At 49.8% G+C, this 14,903-nt stretch overlaps 1 protein-coding gene across 2 annotated transcripts; it reads left to right on the top strand.

The window, feature by feature from the left end:
- Window positions 1-5,315: 5,315 nt before the first annotated feature.
- SYNPO2L (synaptopodin 2 like) lies at window positions 5,316-14,734 on the top strand. 2 transcript variants are annotated; one of them, XM_019626452.1, is made up of 4 exons: window positions 5,316-5,559; window positions 6,728-6,879; window positions 7,358-7,872; window positions 11,064-14,734. In XM_019626452.1, the coding sequence occupies exons 1-4, from the start codon at window positions 5,455-5,457 to the stop codon at window positions 13,235-13,237; spliced, it is 2,946 nt and encodes a 981-aa protein (XP_019481997.1). In that variant the 5' UTR covers window positions 5,316-5,454; the 3' UTR covers window positions 13,238-14,734. The 2 variants fall into 2 exon arrangements, with proteins under 2 accessions (XP_019481997.1, XP_019482004.1); XM_019626459.1 differs by lacking the exons at window positions 5,316-5,559; window positions 6,728-6,879; window positions 7,358-7,872 and adding an exon at window positions 8,839-9,104.
- Window positions 14,735-14,903: the final 169 nt, after the last annotated feature.

The following is a 14,903-nucleotide window of genomic DNA, read 5'->3' as shown; positions in this document are numbered from 1 at the left end:
CCCAGGAAGAGCGCAATGATGGTGCCAACTTGGGCCAGTGAAGCAACGTCCTCCACAACTAGACTGAAGAACAAAAGGACAGCAACTTGTCTGTTCCGATTCCCCAGCGCTGTTCCCATCCCCCAATTCCCTGATTTTAAAAAAAAAAATTTACTCAAAATCAATTTTCTAAAAAGAGAGCAACTATTCAGGATAGGAAGTACAGATAAAAAAGGCTTGACCTTATCAGGTAGTGATCAGCCTAATCATTCCCACACTACCACAGGATCTTTGTAATTTTCTGCCCCAACCAGCAGCCAGATTACCTCCTCAAAGTAAGGATTTTGTTACTGAACCCCATGCTTTGTCACTGCCAAGAGTGTATAAATTTCAACTTGAGATAGGCCCACTGGAATGGAACAGCAGCCTCCACTCCCCAATGGTATGATTTCTAGTGTCTAGACACACAAGGAGTCCTACCACTGATGAACTACTGTGATACTGCAGGTAAATGAAACAATGTTCCCACTTTCCATTCATTCACTCCAGCATCCATTCATTCAACAAACAGTGAATACTCTCTAGTGTGCTAGTCATTTTTAATCACACAGGCTACATGTCTAAAACACAGCAGGTAAATTCCCTCCCCCTCAAAAGACAAATTTTAGAACAACCAATTAGAGAAATAACATTCTTTGGCTAAACTGCAATAATCCAAATGCTACTCCATCTCCAGTCTTCCCACCAAAAGAGTGTATGGACCTTAAAACTGAAGCACTGAAATCATTAAATGTAAAGGCCACATAAACTCTAGCAAGCTACCAGATTAGAACTGAGTGCAGGCCAGGCACAAAAAACTTCTCACAGTAACCAAGGGAAACAGTTCAAAGATCAGCAGCAAAGTTAGATTTCATGGAAAAAAGATCATTCACCTTATCCATCAAGCAGAGGGACTATAAGTATTCCAAATCCCAATGCAGTCTTCCAACTCTCCTGTTTCTGCTCTCCTTATATACTTGTCATGAATCTAGGCCACCACCAAAATTATTACAATTTTGCCCAGCAACAGAGAAATTAAGTAGAGGGCCTTTCCTGAGTCCTTCCAAGAGCAGGACTATCTACTCACATCTACTCTACACAGCCTTATCATTCCAACTATCCTATAGACAGAAGGGGCCCAGGAAGCAGGAGATCTCACAGCTGCTGCAGTGGAACAATGGGCCTCTCCCCTTTGCTAGGAAGGGTCATCTAGACTATAGAAAAACTGAGCTGCTACTGGACTAGAACTCTTTAGACTCAAAGCCATCTCAGGCGTTGTTCTTCCAAATCCTAAACCTTACACAGGTCACAACACTATGCTTAACAGATGTTCCCCTCCCCTTCATCTTCCTAAAGTCAGTATGGGGGTGGGGGTGAGAGGAAAAGAGCTTCTTCTCCAGGAAATAATTCCCCCAAACACACACAACAGTTTGGTGCAGGCTCAAGTTTCCATTCCATCCTGTGTGGACACTCGAGGGTGACAACCCAGGGGGCGGGGCAAGCTTCCTAGAACTCTGAAAGTAGTCGAGCTGTGGAAGCTGGGAGCGCTGGGGATCGAGACTGAGAAGCAAAGCCAGCTTCTTGGGCCACGATGAGACAGAGGGCTAATCCATTAAGCATGGAGCTCGAGCGTCCTGCGCCCTTCAACAGTCTCGGGGCAGGAAGCGGGAGCCGGAATCTGGGCCGGCAGAAGGGAGGGTAGGGTCTAAGACTGATCTTGGATGGTGGATGCGTAAGGTGAGGGTCTCTCACCGGGTCCCACCTTCGGGCTCCTCCCTTCGCAGACTGAACCCCGATCTTGCTAGTGATACCCCGGCCTCGCCCCGTCTTTCCTACCCACCAACCTCCCGATGCCACTCCTCACCCGGCTCCAGATCCAGGTTCGACTTCGTTCCTAACGTCAAGGCTCCCAGACTCCACTTCCGGTTCCGAGGGGGCTGGCGCGTCGCCCCCGGAAGTTCCACCCCCACGCCCCAGGGCCGGGCCACTCCTTCTGCCACGTCTACAGTAGGCACATTCCCAGAAACCCGGATGCTGCGCATGCGCCACTTTCGGCTCCCATCATGGCCGCTCCCTGGGAGGCTTCGTAGATTCTTATGCATTTCCGCTTCCCCTCCCGGCTACCCCAGATGTCCTAGTCAGTTTATGGTCCAACCAGCTAAAATGCGATTGTGAAGGCTAGGTCAAACTATCTTTAGTAATGACCCCTCAATCCGCCTATGACAGGTTAGTGACCTCTGACCTAGAGTCCCGTAGCCACTTCCTGCTGACCCCTGACCCCATTGATTTCCGTCTTCGAGATTGTACTCACCCACGACCTTTGCAGTTTATGAGATTTGCGGAACGTATGATGGTAAAGGGGATTAACTGTGCTTTCGGGCTTCACATGTTCCAGTTGTGGCTCTGTAGTTCTCTAGCTTGGGAACTTAATCTCTGCCTCAATTCTGTCATCTGTAAAATGGAGAGAATACTAAATGCCCTTATGGATGGATGTAGACAAGTCACATAGATTGCCTGGCACCATAGTAAGCGCTCAGTAAAGGTCAGCTGTTATCAGTTAACCATTTTTATACAGCGCCTGGTTTAGATGCAGACCTATGCCAGAGCCGGATGATCTCTGTTCTCAGAATGCCCCCAGCATATATGGAAGAGCCACAGTTTCTGGAGTAATTATTACTACCCTTATTGAATAACAATAATTGTAGCTAATTTTTGTAGGATTTTAAAATATATACATGACTTCATTTAATCCTTTTTTATATATTTATTCATTTAATAATTATCTTTGTGCCAAGCCATGTTTTTGGTTATGGGACTACAGTAATGAAAAAAGTTCCTGCTCTCTTATTGTTGACAGTAAATATTAATTATGCTGAGGCACAGAGTACTTCATTCATTAAAAAAATTGTGGGCCGGCCAAGTGGCGTGTTGGTTAAGAGCTGGCTTGAAACACCAGCTCTGAGCAACAGGGCCCCAGTTCAGATCCCACATGAGGGCCGTTACACTGCCCTCTACAGCTAAGATGGTGAGCAGCAGCTCAACCTGGAGCTGGGCTGCCATGAGTTGCCGAAGTAGGCTGCATTCCCTGCTGCAGTGGGCTGCCATAAGCTACCGTGGCCGGCAGCCAGCGTGAGCTGCCAAGAGCCGCTGTGAGCGGCCATCAAATGGCCAGTGACTGATCTGCTTCATCCGGGAAGAGCGCAATGATAATACCAACATGGGTTAGTGAAGCGACATCCTCCACAACTAGACTGAAGAATAAAAGGACAGCAACTTGTCTGTTCCCCTCCCCCAATTCCCCAATGCTGTTCCCCTCCCCCATTCCCCAATTAAAAAAAAAATTGCACTTGTAGTCTCTGCTGGAAACTGTATTAGGCATTTATGTATGCTTTAGTAAATGGGCAGATTGTTCCTGTCCTCAGGAGTCAAGGTCAGTGATTCTCAAAGTGTGATCCTGGGGTCAACGGTATCAGTACCACCAGAGAACCTGTTAGAAATTTCAGACCCACCCGAGACATACTGAATCAGAAACTCTGGAAGTGGGGTCCATCAAATTATGATTTAATAGACCCTCCAAATGATTCCTTTTGCACACTGAACATTAAGACCCACTAGTCTAGGTTAGTAATTTGCTAAAGTCAGTTAACATTGGTGTGCGCCTGCCCTAGGCTGGGCCCTTTGCTAAGCATTTTCACATAATTTATTCCATTTAACTCATATTAGCATAGGAAAGTTGATAGCTCCTCTGTCTTGCTTAAGGTTGTACTCCAAGTAAGTGGTAGAGCCTAAATTCATAGTTTCTTGAGGATAGAGCCTGATCTGTTGCATTTTATTGCTTTCTGTATCCCTACTCTGGTTCTCAGTTTTTGCTGCACATTAGAATCATCAGTGGTGCTTTTTAAAATGGGAATACCAGGTACCAGACCAATAAAATCAGAATCCCTAAGGCTGAAGCCTGAGAATCATTATATCTATATCTATCTATCTATCTATCTATCTATATGTATATATAGAGAGAATATATATATAATATAGTTATATAGAGATATATAGATACACATTATAGATTATTTATAGATTATTTCATTACATACTCATCTAATCCTATATGCTGTCTTATTTTAGGGAACCAGTAGCTTTAAAACTTTCCAGGTGATTCTAATGTGCACTGAGGGTTAATTGAAAACCACTGGTATAGCACAATGGCTCACATGTAGCTAGCACTCAATAAATGTTTGAATAGCGAATGAATGGATATTTAGATACTCTTTACTAATGAGGTCAAGTAACTACCCAAGGTCACACAGCTAATAAATGATGGAACGAGAATCCAAGTTCAGTTCTGACTCTATATCCCAAGTGTTTTCTATGACTACATCATACACTAAGGCTGATAGCATTTGGCACACTAGCAGAACAGCTATTCCAGGAAACTGTAGCCTTTGATAATTACAATTACAGCACCATAATGTTATGTTTTATAACAAAGAGATCTCTTAACATAGGGCACATTCATGTAATGGAAACCTAAAAATAATTAGGGATTTTATTTTTAACATGGGTTGGAATGTTTATACACACCTATCTATTTCACCTTTCCATGACCACCTATGTATTGTAAGAAGTAATTCAGCAAACATTTATTGAGCGCTATTTGCATCAGCCATATAAACAAACTATAATGCCTGAAAAATACAACAATAGAAATATGTTGATACATCTGTTGCCTAGAGGAAGGAAGCCCTATTGAATAGGCAGGGAGTCAGGAGATGGGCAGGAAAGGCTTTATGCAAGAGGCAACAGTTCAGTTGGGGCAGGGCCAATCAGAATTCCTCTACATTGTACCCAGCACTGCAATGGGATAAAGATCTCCATTTTGATTAATAGGTAAATTCATACGGAAAGGGGGCACTCTTTTATGGGGAGCTTGCACTTAGGGAACAAACCCAGCCATCCCTCGCTCTGGAATGAAAGTCCCTGATGCTGCCACTTTGAAATGAGCTTTGGAGGAAAGCAGTTGGAATTAGTCCATGATCCTATCACGGAGGCACAGTCCCTGAAAGAGTGCACATGAGTTATAGAGCCCAGAAAGCTAGTACTCTGAGTCCTGAGTGAAAGGCCCATGCAGGAGAATGGGGGACAGGAGAGGACAGAGTTTTTACTATAATTAGCTCTGGGAGTAAGATAGCAGGGGGAGGGAGAGGAGTACAGCCGGCAACTATTTTGAGCACAACTCCGATTGACAGGACACGTGTCCTGGACTGTACTGATCCCAGGGCCAAGTTGCCTGCCTGTGGTGTGTGGTGTGTGTGTGTGGGGGGGAGGCCTGGGACAGCAGGAATAGGACAGCCAGACAGGCCGGACGGGGTACCAGCACCTCGACTTCTCTCCCTAGGACACTGTCCAAACTCCAAGGGCCATAGGCCAAGCTGAGCGATGGGTGCTGAGGAGGAGGTGCTGGTCACACTGTCAGGGGGAGCCCCCTGGGGCTTCCGACTTCAGGGGGGGGCCGAGCAGAAGAAACCCTTACAGGTGTCCAAGGTAAGGGAGAGCCCCTATATTGAGGTTTCAGGGAAAGGGGGAACCCAAGGGTACCTGGGAAGAGTCATGTGGTGACCTATGGGGCTGAAATGGGAGGCTGTGAAGAAGAGGAGTGGGGGTGGATAGGTGGGCAGGGAAGCATGTTCATGTTTGGTGGGGGGAGTGGTGTCTGAGAGCAGGCTCCTTGTGAGGAGGGGGGAGGCTATTAGAAAAGGGATTCCTGGTTTCTGATAGAGAAAAAGCGTCTCAGTTCCCAGTGGCACCACAGTAGCAGAGGCCCAGGCCTGGCTGGCCAGCCTTTGCTCCCTTGGGTCTGTGCCGCCTCTACTCCAAACTCCAGGAATGTAGGGAAGGTTCTAATTTCTGACTAAGCTGATATGTGATGAGCCGAGTTTGTCTCGCCCAGCCCAGCCCAGCCCAGCCCTGCCCAGCCCTGCCCTGCTCATGCCTTCAGTGCTCTTCTTTCCCTATGTCAGATCCTTTCTCACAAGGCAGGACTCTTTTTTTGGTGCGAGGAGGGTTATGGCAAGACCTGGCCTGTCAGAGGGAGTTGTTACCCTTTTGGGTTCACCGTACAGGCTGAATTTCTCAGTTATACAATGTGGGTGATAATATTACCTACCTCATAGAACCATTCTAAGGATAAAATGCACTAATACATGTAGAATGCTCAGCACCATACTTAACATTTAGTAAGCACTCATTAAGTGATATCCACCATGGCACACATATATACACATAGTCACCGTCTCCCAGAATCTGCTGGACTTCCTCCAATCTGGAATACTGTTCTAAAGACTCGACTATAGATAATAGTGCCTGGGATTCCAAGGCCTAGGAGAGAACTATTGGCTCATATAGACATTGCCGTTGGAGGAAAATCTTGGAAAACCACCATTCTAGTAGCTCCCTGCTGCAGCTTTTCCCAAGCCTCTCATTTGGTGATTACCCTACTTCCTCTTATATAATGTATAACTCCCTGCACTCCGTATCTTCTTCCCTCTAGATAGGCCCACGTAACTGCAGCCCCATGCCCCTCTCCACTCTTTCTTACCTTGCAGAGTAAAATCCCTCCCATACATGGGTCCTTCTTCTCCTAACTCCTTTCATTCTATTCCCCCTTGGAGGACCTCTCTCACCTACAGTCTCTCCTCCAACACCTTCTCAGATCCGAAGACGGAGCCAAGCTGGCAGAGCAGGACTCCGAGAGAGGGACCAGCTTTTAGCCATTAATGGAGTCTCCTGTACCAGCCTCTCTCATGCCAGTGCCATGAGCCTCATTGATGCCTCAGGGAATCAACTTGTCCTCACTGTGCGGAGGTATGGACTCTTCCTACCCCACCCACCCATGTTTCCCCTAGTTCAGGGCTCCCCTTGCCTGACAGCCCTGTGTCACACGGGCCTGGCTTCAGCAACTTAACAAGGACCCATTTCTGCTTGTGCATTAGTGCTGGAGTATAGATGTTAGTGTAGGCCTCCTAAAGGGCTTGAATGTATCTGTAAATAAGGGATGGAGGTGTCAAGTGGGTAGTGGGTATCTGAGTATGTGGGCCTCCTTCAATCCCTTGCCTGACTCATCATCACATCTTCCAGTGAGTTCATTTCTACTCAGAGCCCTCTAAGCACATTTGCCTCCCAGTTTGTCTTCAGATCGTCACTCTTCTCAGCCCAGCCATTCCTCCTATATGCCAGTCCCTTCTCTCCCCTTATCTCTTTCTCCCTCTCCCATCCCCTTCAGATCTCTCTAGCTGTCAGTCATCCAGCCCATTTCTCAATTTCTGTCATCTCTCCCACCCAGGGTGGAGGACGAAGTGCCTTTGCGATCTCCATCCCCTGGCGAGCTTCAGGTGCTGTCACCCTTATCTCCGCTGAGTCCTGAGCCCCCTGGTGCTCCAGTTCCCCAGCCTCTTCAGCCTGGAAACCTCCTTTCACCCCCAGACAGTGAAGCTTACTATGGAGAGACAGACAGTGATGCTGATGGCCCTGCCACCCAGGAGAAGCACCGCCGACCCCGCCGCCGAGGCCCCACAAGGCCCACCCCTCCAGGAGCCCCACCTGATGAGGTCTACCTGTCTGACAGCCCTGCAGAGCCGGCACCTGCTGTCCCTGGTCCTTCCAGCCAGGGTGACAGCCGTGTGAGCTCCCCATCTTGGGAGGATGGGGCAACCCTTCAGCCACCACCCGCCGAGGCCTTGCTGCTGCCCCATGGCCCCCTCCGGCCTGGCCCTCATCTCATCCCTATGGTGGGGCCTGTTCCCCACCCAGTGGCAGAAGATCTTACTACCACCTACACCCAGAAGGCCAAGCAAGCCAGTGAGTGCCTGAACCCTTTACCCTTAGCCAATATCTTTCAATCTGAGTCCTTAATCTACCCTTCATAACCATACCTTATACTTCTCTTGGATATAGTCTTGGGGACAAGTGGAGAAGAGTGGGAGGGGAAGATAATTAATCTCATGGTCCCCATTATTTCTGCTGTTTGAACTAGTATGGCACAAAGGTACAGGTGGTTCAACCTAACCCAGGAACAGGGTAAGCAGGGAAGTTGGAAAGGGACATGAATCAATGAAGGGTTTGTTTGCTGTTGTTGCTATAATTTTGCAAGGTGTCAGACATAGGGCAGGGGAGTATTTGGAAGCAGGGCAGGGCGGTTAATTGCAGGCAGGGAATCAGAGCCACCTTTGACATTTGTAAGTTCAGTTAGGGTTCCTGGGGCCTGGGAGGCTATGGGATACTCATGAGTCCCTAGGAAGTGGTAGGGGGAGGGATATTCAGCTCCTTATCTCAGGCAAGAATGTGGGCCTGGAGAGAAAAAGCCAGTTCCACTTATCTCAAGCTCTCTGCTATTTTTGATGTGAGCTACAGAACAAGGTCTAAGAGTGAACTTTCTCCCTGCCCTATGCCTCTCCCCCAGAAACCTTTCTTGTCACCTTGGAAATCTCAGGATTACCCCTCTAGTTCTCATCTCTTGTTCCTCCCCTCCACCATTCTGATTCCTGAGCCATAGAATTTTGTCTCTAAGTCTGGATTAGAGGCTAAAGACATGACAGTTTAGAGTCTGACATCCCTGAGACCATCCAGTATACCACAAAGAAATTCCAGTTGCATGCCCAGGATCCCATGCCTATCCCCAATTCTCAGTTTAGCCCCCTCTCCCTTCCCATCATGCTGGATGAGACTGTAGTTAGTGGCTTAGGGATATTTTTAGTCAGGCAGACCTCACTGTCCAGTGGGGTGGGGGGTGGGGGGTGGGAAGGCAGGTGCCCATGTCCGTCACACTGGGGCTTGTGGAGCAGGCAGGCAAGAGAAGAGAGAGGGCCAGGCTCCAAAAATAGCATAGTGAGCTCATTCAGCTGCCAGCTCTGGGGAGAAGACAAAGGGGCTTTAAAAGGCATGGGGGGTGGCTCAAGCTGGTCCTGCTCCAGCCAACACTGCTGTTCCCGGCATGGAGACCTTTGAGTCCATCAGCCAAGAGTCCCTCAGCCAACCAAGCTTCGACAAAGCCTCAGGCCCAGTTCCTGAACTCCAGGACCCATTCTATGCAGGTACTACATTCCCATAGCCAAGAGAGTTCTGGGACCTAGAATGGAGGGGAGTATATAAAAAGTTTAGCAAGGGAGGTCTTTGGGAAAGGTGTTACTCCCTTATCTCTTTCTTCTTTTTGCCTTCCTCTTCCTTTTCTAAGGAAAGTTTCATGGCCTCTTTCTCAGAATGGGCTGATGCTACGGTCACATGTCAAAGAGGTTTGTGACCATATGAGTTATAGAAAACTTATGGGGAGAGGGTGTATGCGAGAGAGAGGTAGTGAATAATCTATGAATACATTAAGGCCTGTATGTGGGAGTCTGTGGGAGACAATATGTGTGAACAAGGAAGTGTTTGTGTACATGTGTAGTTAGTGTCAAGAAAACTTTGATAGTAATGGTTACTCATAGTGGGACTTAGGGCTGCTGTGAAATGCTAAATTTATCTACATTATCTCACTTAATCCTCATAGCAACCCTATGAGGTAGCTATTATCATTCTCATTTACAGATGAGGAAACTGAACTTCAGTGAAGTAACTCTTCCATGAATCAAAAACCTAAACCGAACTCTGACTCCAGAGCCTGTCTCTCGTTCAGTTCTATTTTGTGGTCTAAACATTGGGATGGGCGGAAGGAGAGCCCCAATTAGCAAACAGCTTGGTATCTTGAGTGGAAAGTAGATGGAATTTCAAGAATTTTTCAGGAGAAACTGGGGATCATGGATCAGAGTATCCATGTCCAAGGCCAGGTCCCAGCAGCAGGCAGCCACTCCTACTTCCTGGCCCCACCTCCCAGGCCCCACATGGCATGAGAAGCCCTGCCCTGCTCCCCTTTAATACATAGTCCTCTTGTGCTGGCCTGGTCGTGGCTGCCAGGGCTTGCTACCTCTTCGAAGGCTGACCTCTAAAGAAGACCACCCCGCTTCCACTGCCAGCTGGGGGAAAAGGTGAATATATTTAGCTGGTCACTTTGAAGTATCCTAAAGATTTGGAGGGTTGCCTTCCTGCATTTGGGATCTGAGGCTCTCCCTGGCTGTGAGTAGCAGGGGTGTGAGGCGTGGAGGTGTGCCCTGGCAGTTTATATCAGCTCTAAAGTGTTGTTCAAACTGTTAGTAAAAGGGTCTCTGCAGGGGGAACCTGGACGAAGGGCCATCTGGAGTATGCATGTGTGTGAATATATTCAAGCTACTCTATGTGTTTTTGTGTGGGCATATATGTATTTACATACATGTGTGAACTGGAATGTATATAAGCTGGGGTCTCTGCAAATGAAAGTGCAAGTACATGAGAAAATATGCCCACAACTGGCTTTTACTAGACCCAAATTCTTGTTGAAATGATGTGTGTGTATGAGTGTATGATGTGGACTGCATGGTAGGGGTGGGATTATGAATGAAGACCCTTGTTGCTAAGGGGTCCTTTGTGTCCTTACCATAGAGGTAAGGGGATTTGTCCCAAACTCTCTGAGAAGCACCCTACTGTGGTCTCTATGGTGGGAGAAAAGTGTCCCTTCTCATCTTTTCTCGCCCTAGGACCTGTCTCATCTTTCTGCCGGGGAAGTGAACCCCGCTCAGCCCCACCCCTGCATTGCCAGCTGGGACTGGAGGGAGGCAGGGGAGGAATGTGTGTGGAGTGGGTAAGAACACATCTCCAGGAAGATAGGAGCAGAGCAGAGGGAGGATAGGAGAGCTGTGGTCAGAGTGGTGTCAGGGCAGCCAACTTGACTCTGCCTTCCCTTCAACTGCCCTTGGTTTCACCTTTCATCCTCCACTCTGCCCCCAAGTCAGAGGACTCTGCCACAGGCAGGAGACATTGTGGGTCAGGCCAGTGAAAAGACAGGAGGTGGGAGAGCTGAGGGAGCTGGCTGGGGTGGAGATGAAAGCCTCGGGGTATAGGAATAGAAGAGGCTCTCCCTGGCTGTGAGTAGCAGGGATGTGAGGCATTCACTGACTGACCATTCTCCCTCCTGGCCTCCTCAGAACTGCAACGGGCAGAGAGCCTCCAAGAGAAGAGTGTGAAGGAGGCCAAAACCAAATGCCGGACGATTGCATCCCTGCTGACTGCAGCCCCCAATCCCCACTCCAAGGGGGTGCTGATGTTTAAGAAAAGACGCCAGAGAGCCAAGAAATACACCCTCGTGAGCTTTGGGGCTGTGGCTGGGACAGGCACTGTGGAGGAAGAAGACGGGGTCCCTCCGACCAGTGAGTCTGAGCTGGACGAGGAGGCCTTTTCCGACGCCCGCAGCCTCACCAACCAGTCCGACTGGGACAGCCCCTATTTGGACATGGAGCTGGCCAGGCCAGGCTCAAGTGCAGCAGAGGGTCCAGGCCCAGGCCTGGGAGGGCAGCTCAGTGAGGCCTCCGGGCGAGGGGTCCAGCTCTTTGAACAGCAGCGCCAGCGCACAGCCTCCAGCACCCAGGAGCTGGCCCAGGATGGTCCAGCAGCCATGCTCAACGGGAAGGGCCTGCAGTCACCACCTCGGGCCCAGAGTGCTCCTCCGGAGGCGGTTGTGCTCCCATCCAGCCCTTCACCGGCCCCTATAACCAGCTCCAGACCCTTACTCCTAGGCGGTGGAGTGCCTACCCCAGCTCCAAGCATCTTTAACCGGTCAGCCAGGCCCTTTACCCCGGGCTTACAAGGTCAGAGGCCAGGTACCACCTCGGTTATTTTCCGGCCCCTGGCCCCCAAGAGAGCAAATGAAAGCCTGGGAGGCCTCAGTCCAGTCCCACCGCCTTTCTTGTCCTCTCCTCAGGGGCCCACCCCTCAGCCCAGCTTCACCTCAGGGGTTCCCAGCCACATGCCAGCCTCCAGTTCCCCCAGCACCCCACGCTCTTCAGGCCCCGTGACGGCCACCAGTTCCCTGTATATCCCAGCCCCGAATCGTCCTGTTACACCAGGCGGAGCCCCTGAGCCCCCTGCTCTCCCTAGCGCAGCTGCCATGACCTCCACCGCTTCTATCTTCCTATCGGCGCCTCTGCGACCCGCTGCGCATCCAGAGGCGCCCGCCACAGGCCCCGCGGTCCCTGAGCTCCCCAGCGCTCGAGAGCAGCGCATCTCTGTGCCAGCTGCTCGCACCGGCATCCTACAGGAGGCCCGGCGTCGGGGGACCCGGAAGCAGATGTTCCGTCCGGGAAACGAGGAGACGAAAAACTCGCCCAACCCGGAGCTGTTATCGCTGGTGCAGAACCTGGATGAAAAACCCCGGGCAGGGGGTGCTGAATCTGGTCCAGAGGAGGATGCTCTGAGCCTCGGTGCTGAAGCCTGCAACTTCATGCAGCCACCAGGGGGCAGGAGTTACAAGACCCCAGCTCACGTGACACCTAAAACCCCGCCTCCAATGGTTCCCAAGACCCCGCCCCCTATGACTCCTAAGACTCCACCCCCAGTGGCTCCTAAACCCCCATCTCGAGGGTTCGCTGATGGGCTAGTGAATGGAGCTGCCCCTTCTGTTGGAATCCCTGAGCAACCAAGGCTTCAGGGCAGGGGTGGGGAGCTGTTTGCCAAGCGGCAGAGCCGCGCAGACAGGTATGTGGTGGAAGCTACACCTAGTCCTGGCCTTGGCCCTCTGCCCCGAAGCCCTTCTCCTACTCCCTCACTGCCCCCTTCCTGGAAATATTCACCCAACATCCGAGCCCCACCTCCTATAGCATATAATCCTTTGCTCTCACCCTTTTTTCCCCAAGCTGCCCGAACTCTCCCTAATAAGGCCCAATCCCAGGGGCCTCGGGCAACCCCCAAGCAGCAGGGCATCAAGGTTCTGGATTTCATGCGGCACCAGCCCTACCAACTTAAAACTGCCATGTTCTGTTTTGATGAGGTTCCCCAGACTCCTGGCCCCACATCCTCAGGGCCCCCCAAAACTGCCCGAGTCCAGGAGATCCGGCGATTTTCCACTCCAGCACCTCAGCCCACTGCAGAGCCCTTGGCCCCCACTGTGCTTGCCCCCAGAGCAGCCACTACATTGGATGAACCCATCTGGAGGGCAGAGCTGGCCTCAGCCTCTGTCCTTAGCCCCGCCCCTCCTCCAGAGTCTCCCAGGAGTCTTGGGGCCTCCGCTAGCTCCTGTGGCTTCCAGGTAGCCAGGCCTCGGTTTTCAGCCACCAGAACAGGATTGCAGGCTCATGTGTGGAGGCCTGGGGCAGGCCACCACTGAGCTCCCAGGACCAAGGAGAGGTGGAACATCTAGTTCCTAAAGTTGCTTCTACCCAATCCACCCCCTCAGGCATCTGGAGGCTAACTTCCCTCCTGCCAGAGATAGTTTTGGAGTTGATATCCCTCCGTTGCTTCTTCCTGGCTCCCAACCTCCCTGCTGCTTTCCAACCTAATATCTGTGCTTTAGTATCTGCGCTCCTCTTTGTCTGTGTAGCTCCTTGCTGGGCAGGATCTCTGTCTTTATCTCTAGATCTCTCCATCCATATTCCCCCACTGGTCTCAATTTCTCTACCTTTGTGCTTTTCTCTGTGGGTCTCATTTTCATGTTCAATGAAAAGCACACAGAGAAATTACCACTGAGACCTCAAGCAGGAAGCTCACCACCAGGCAGGCAGGCAGCAAAGGAGCTGAATTGACTTTTGTCTGCACTAAGTCACTTGCCACTTCTATTCTTTCCCAAGCTTGGCTGGCATATACCTAGGTGTGTATGTGTGCATGTGTATGTGCAAGTGTGTGTGCATATATGTGCTCTTCTGTCTGAGGTAAGAGTAAGAGGAGAGATTTGAAGACCCAATGTGGGTCTTACATTTGCGGTAATAAAGGAGGGTCAGATATCCCTACATGGATAGTCTAGTGGGGGGAAAGGATTCAATAGAGCTAAAGACCAGTGTCTGCAGCTGGTATATAGCATCTTGTGAAACTCATGGCATATGAGAAGACTTGGAGGGCCAGGTAGTTTTATGGACTGAGTTATACCAGCTAGACCAGGAATAGAACTAAGAATTCCTCAGGGTTTCAGCAAGTGAGCAACTTGAGAGGCCCGTGCTGAGCAACAAGCACCCAGGAAGTGAGCAAAAAGAAAGAAAATATCCTCTGAGAATGACCAAATCATTGGCTTCGTTGCCTCATGCACATAAGACAGGAGAAAGGAAAGAACCGTGGTGTGGCAAGTGAGGCGGAGCCAGGAGCAGAGCAGAAATGAATGTAATTGATTGAGCCACGAAGAGGGGCATGGTGAGGGAGAATGAGAATGGAGTGTCAGCAGAGAATAAATTTAGGTAACAGGAAACCAACCGTATATAAGAAGGGGATTGGGGGAAATGAGGGAGAAGAATATATTTATTAGAGTGAAGGGGAAGATGGGGGGAAGATATGAGAGTGTGTTCTGAGTGATGAAAGAACAGTTGGTATCTGTGCTACTTGCTTTGAGTCTGTCCCTCTGTCTTCTGCAGCTTGTCCAGACAACCTGGGAAAGGGCAAGGAAACACCCAGAGCCAAACCTCTTTTCAGTCCTAACCTATCCCTCAAAACCTAGCTCTTGTTCATTTCCAGCTTCAGGTCCTCATTTTTAATCCCAGAGTGTTATGGACTCCCCTCTCACCATGACTACCATGGGTCACGTTTGCTGCTTGATCTGGAAATTGGTCATTTCATTTGCATATTAGGTGTGAGTCACAGTTCTTTTGTTTATGCACAAGAATAAATGTATACCCCATAACTTCTGTTGCTGTCATCTCTTCTAGGTTTATACACAAATTCTGATCTCCCCTTGATCTTCTCTAACTCATTCTCCTGATCTCCTGATTCCTGATCTCTTTCTCCATTCCTGTCCTCTTGTTTTTCACCCTTTTGCCCTTTACCCCTTGGTCTCTTGGTCTTCTCTACCA

The sequence above is a fragment of the Hipposideros armiger genome, unplaced genomic scaffold (assembly GCF_001890085.2).
Source record: "Hipposideros armiger isolate ML-2016 unplaced genomic scaffold, ASM189008v1 scaffold_15, whole genome shotgun sequence".
NCBI classification, from domain to species: Eukaryota; Metazoa; Chordata; class Mammalia; order Chiroptera; family Hipposideridae; genus Hipposideros; species Hipposideros armiger.
Note: the sequence above shows the minus strand (reverse complement) of the source record. Positions and strands in the feature narration are given on the sequence as shown.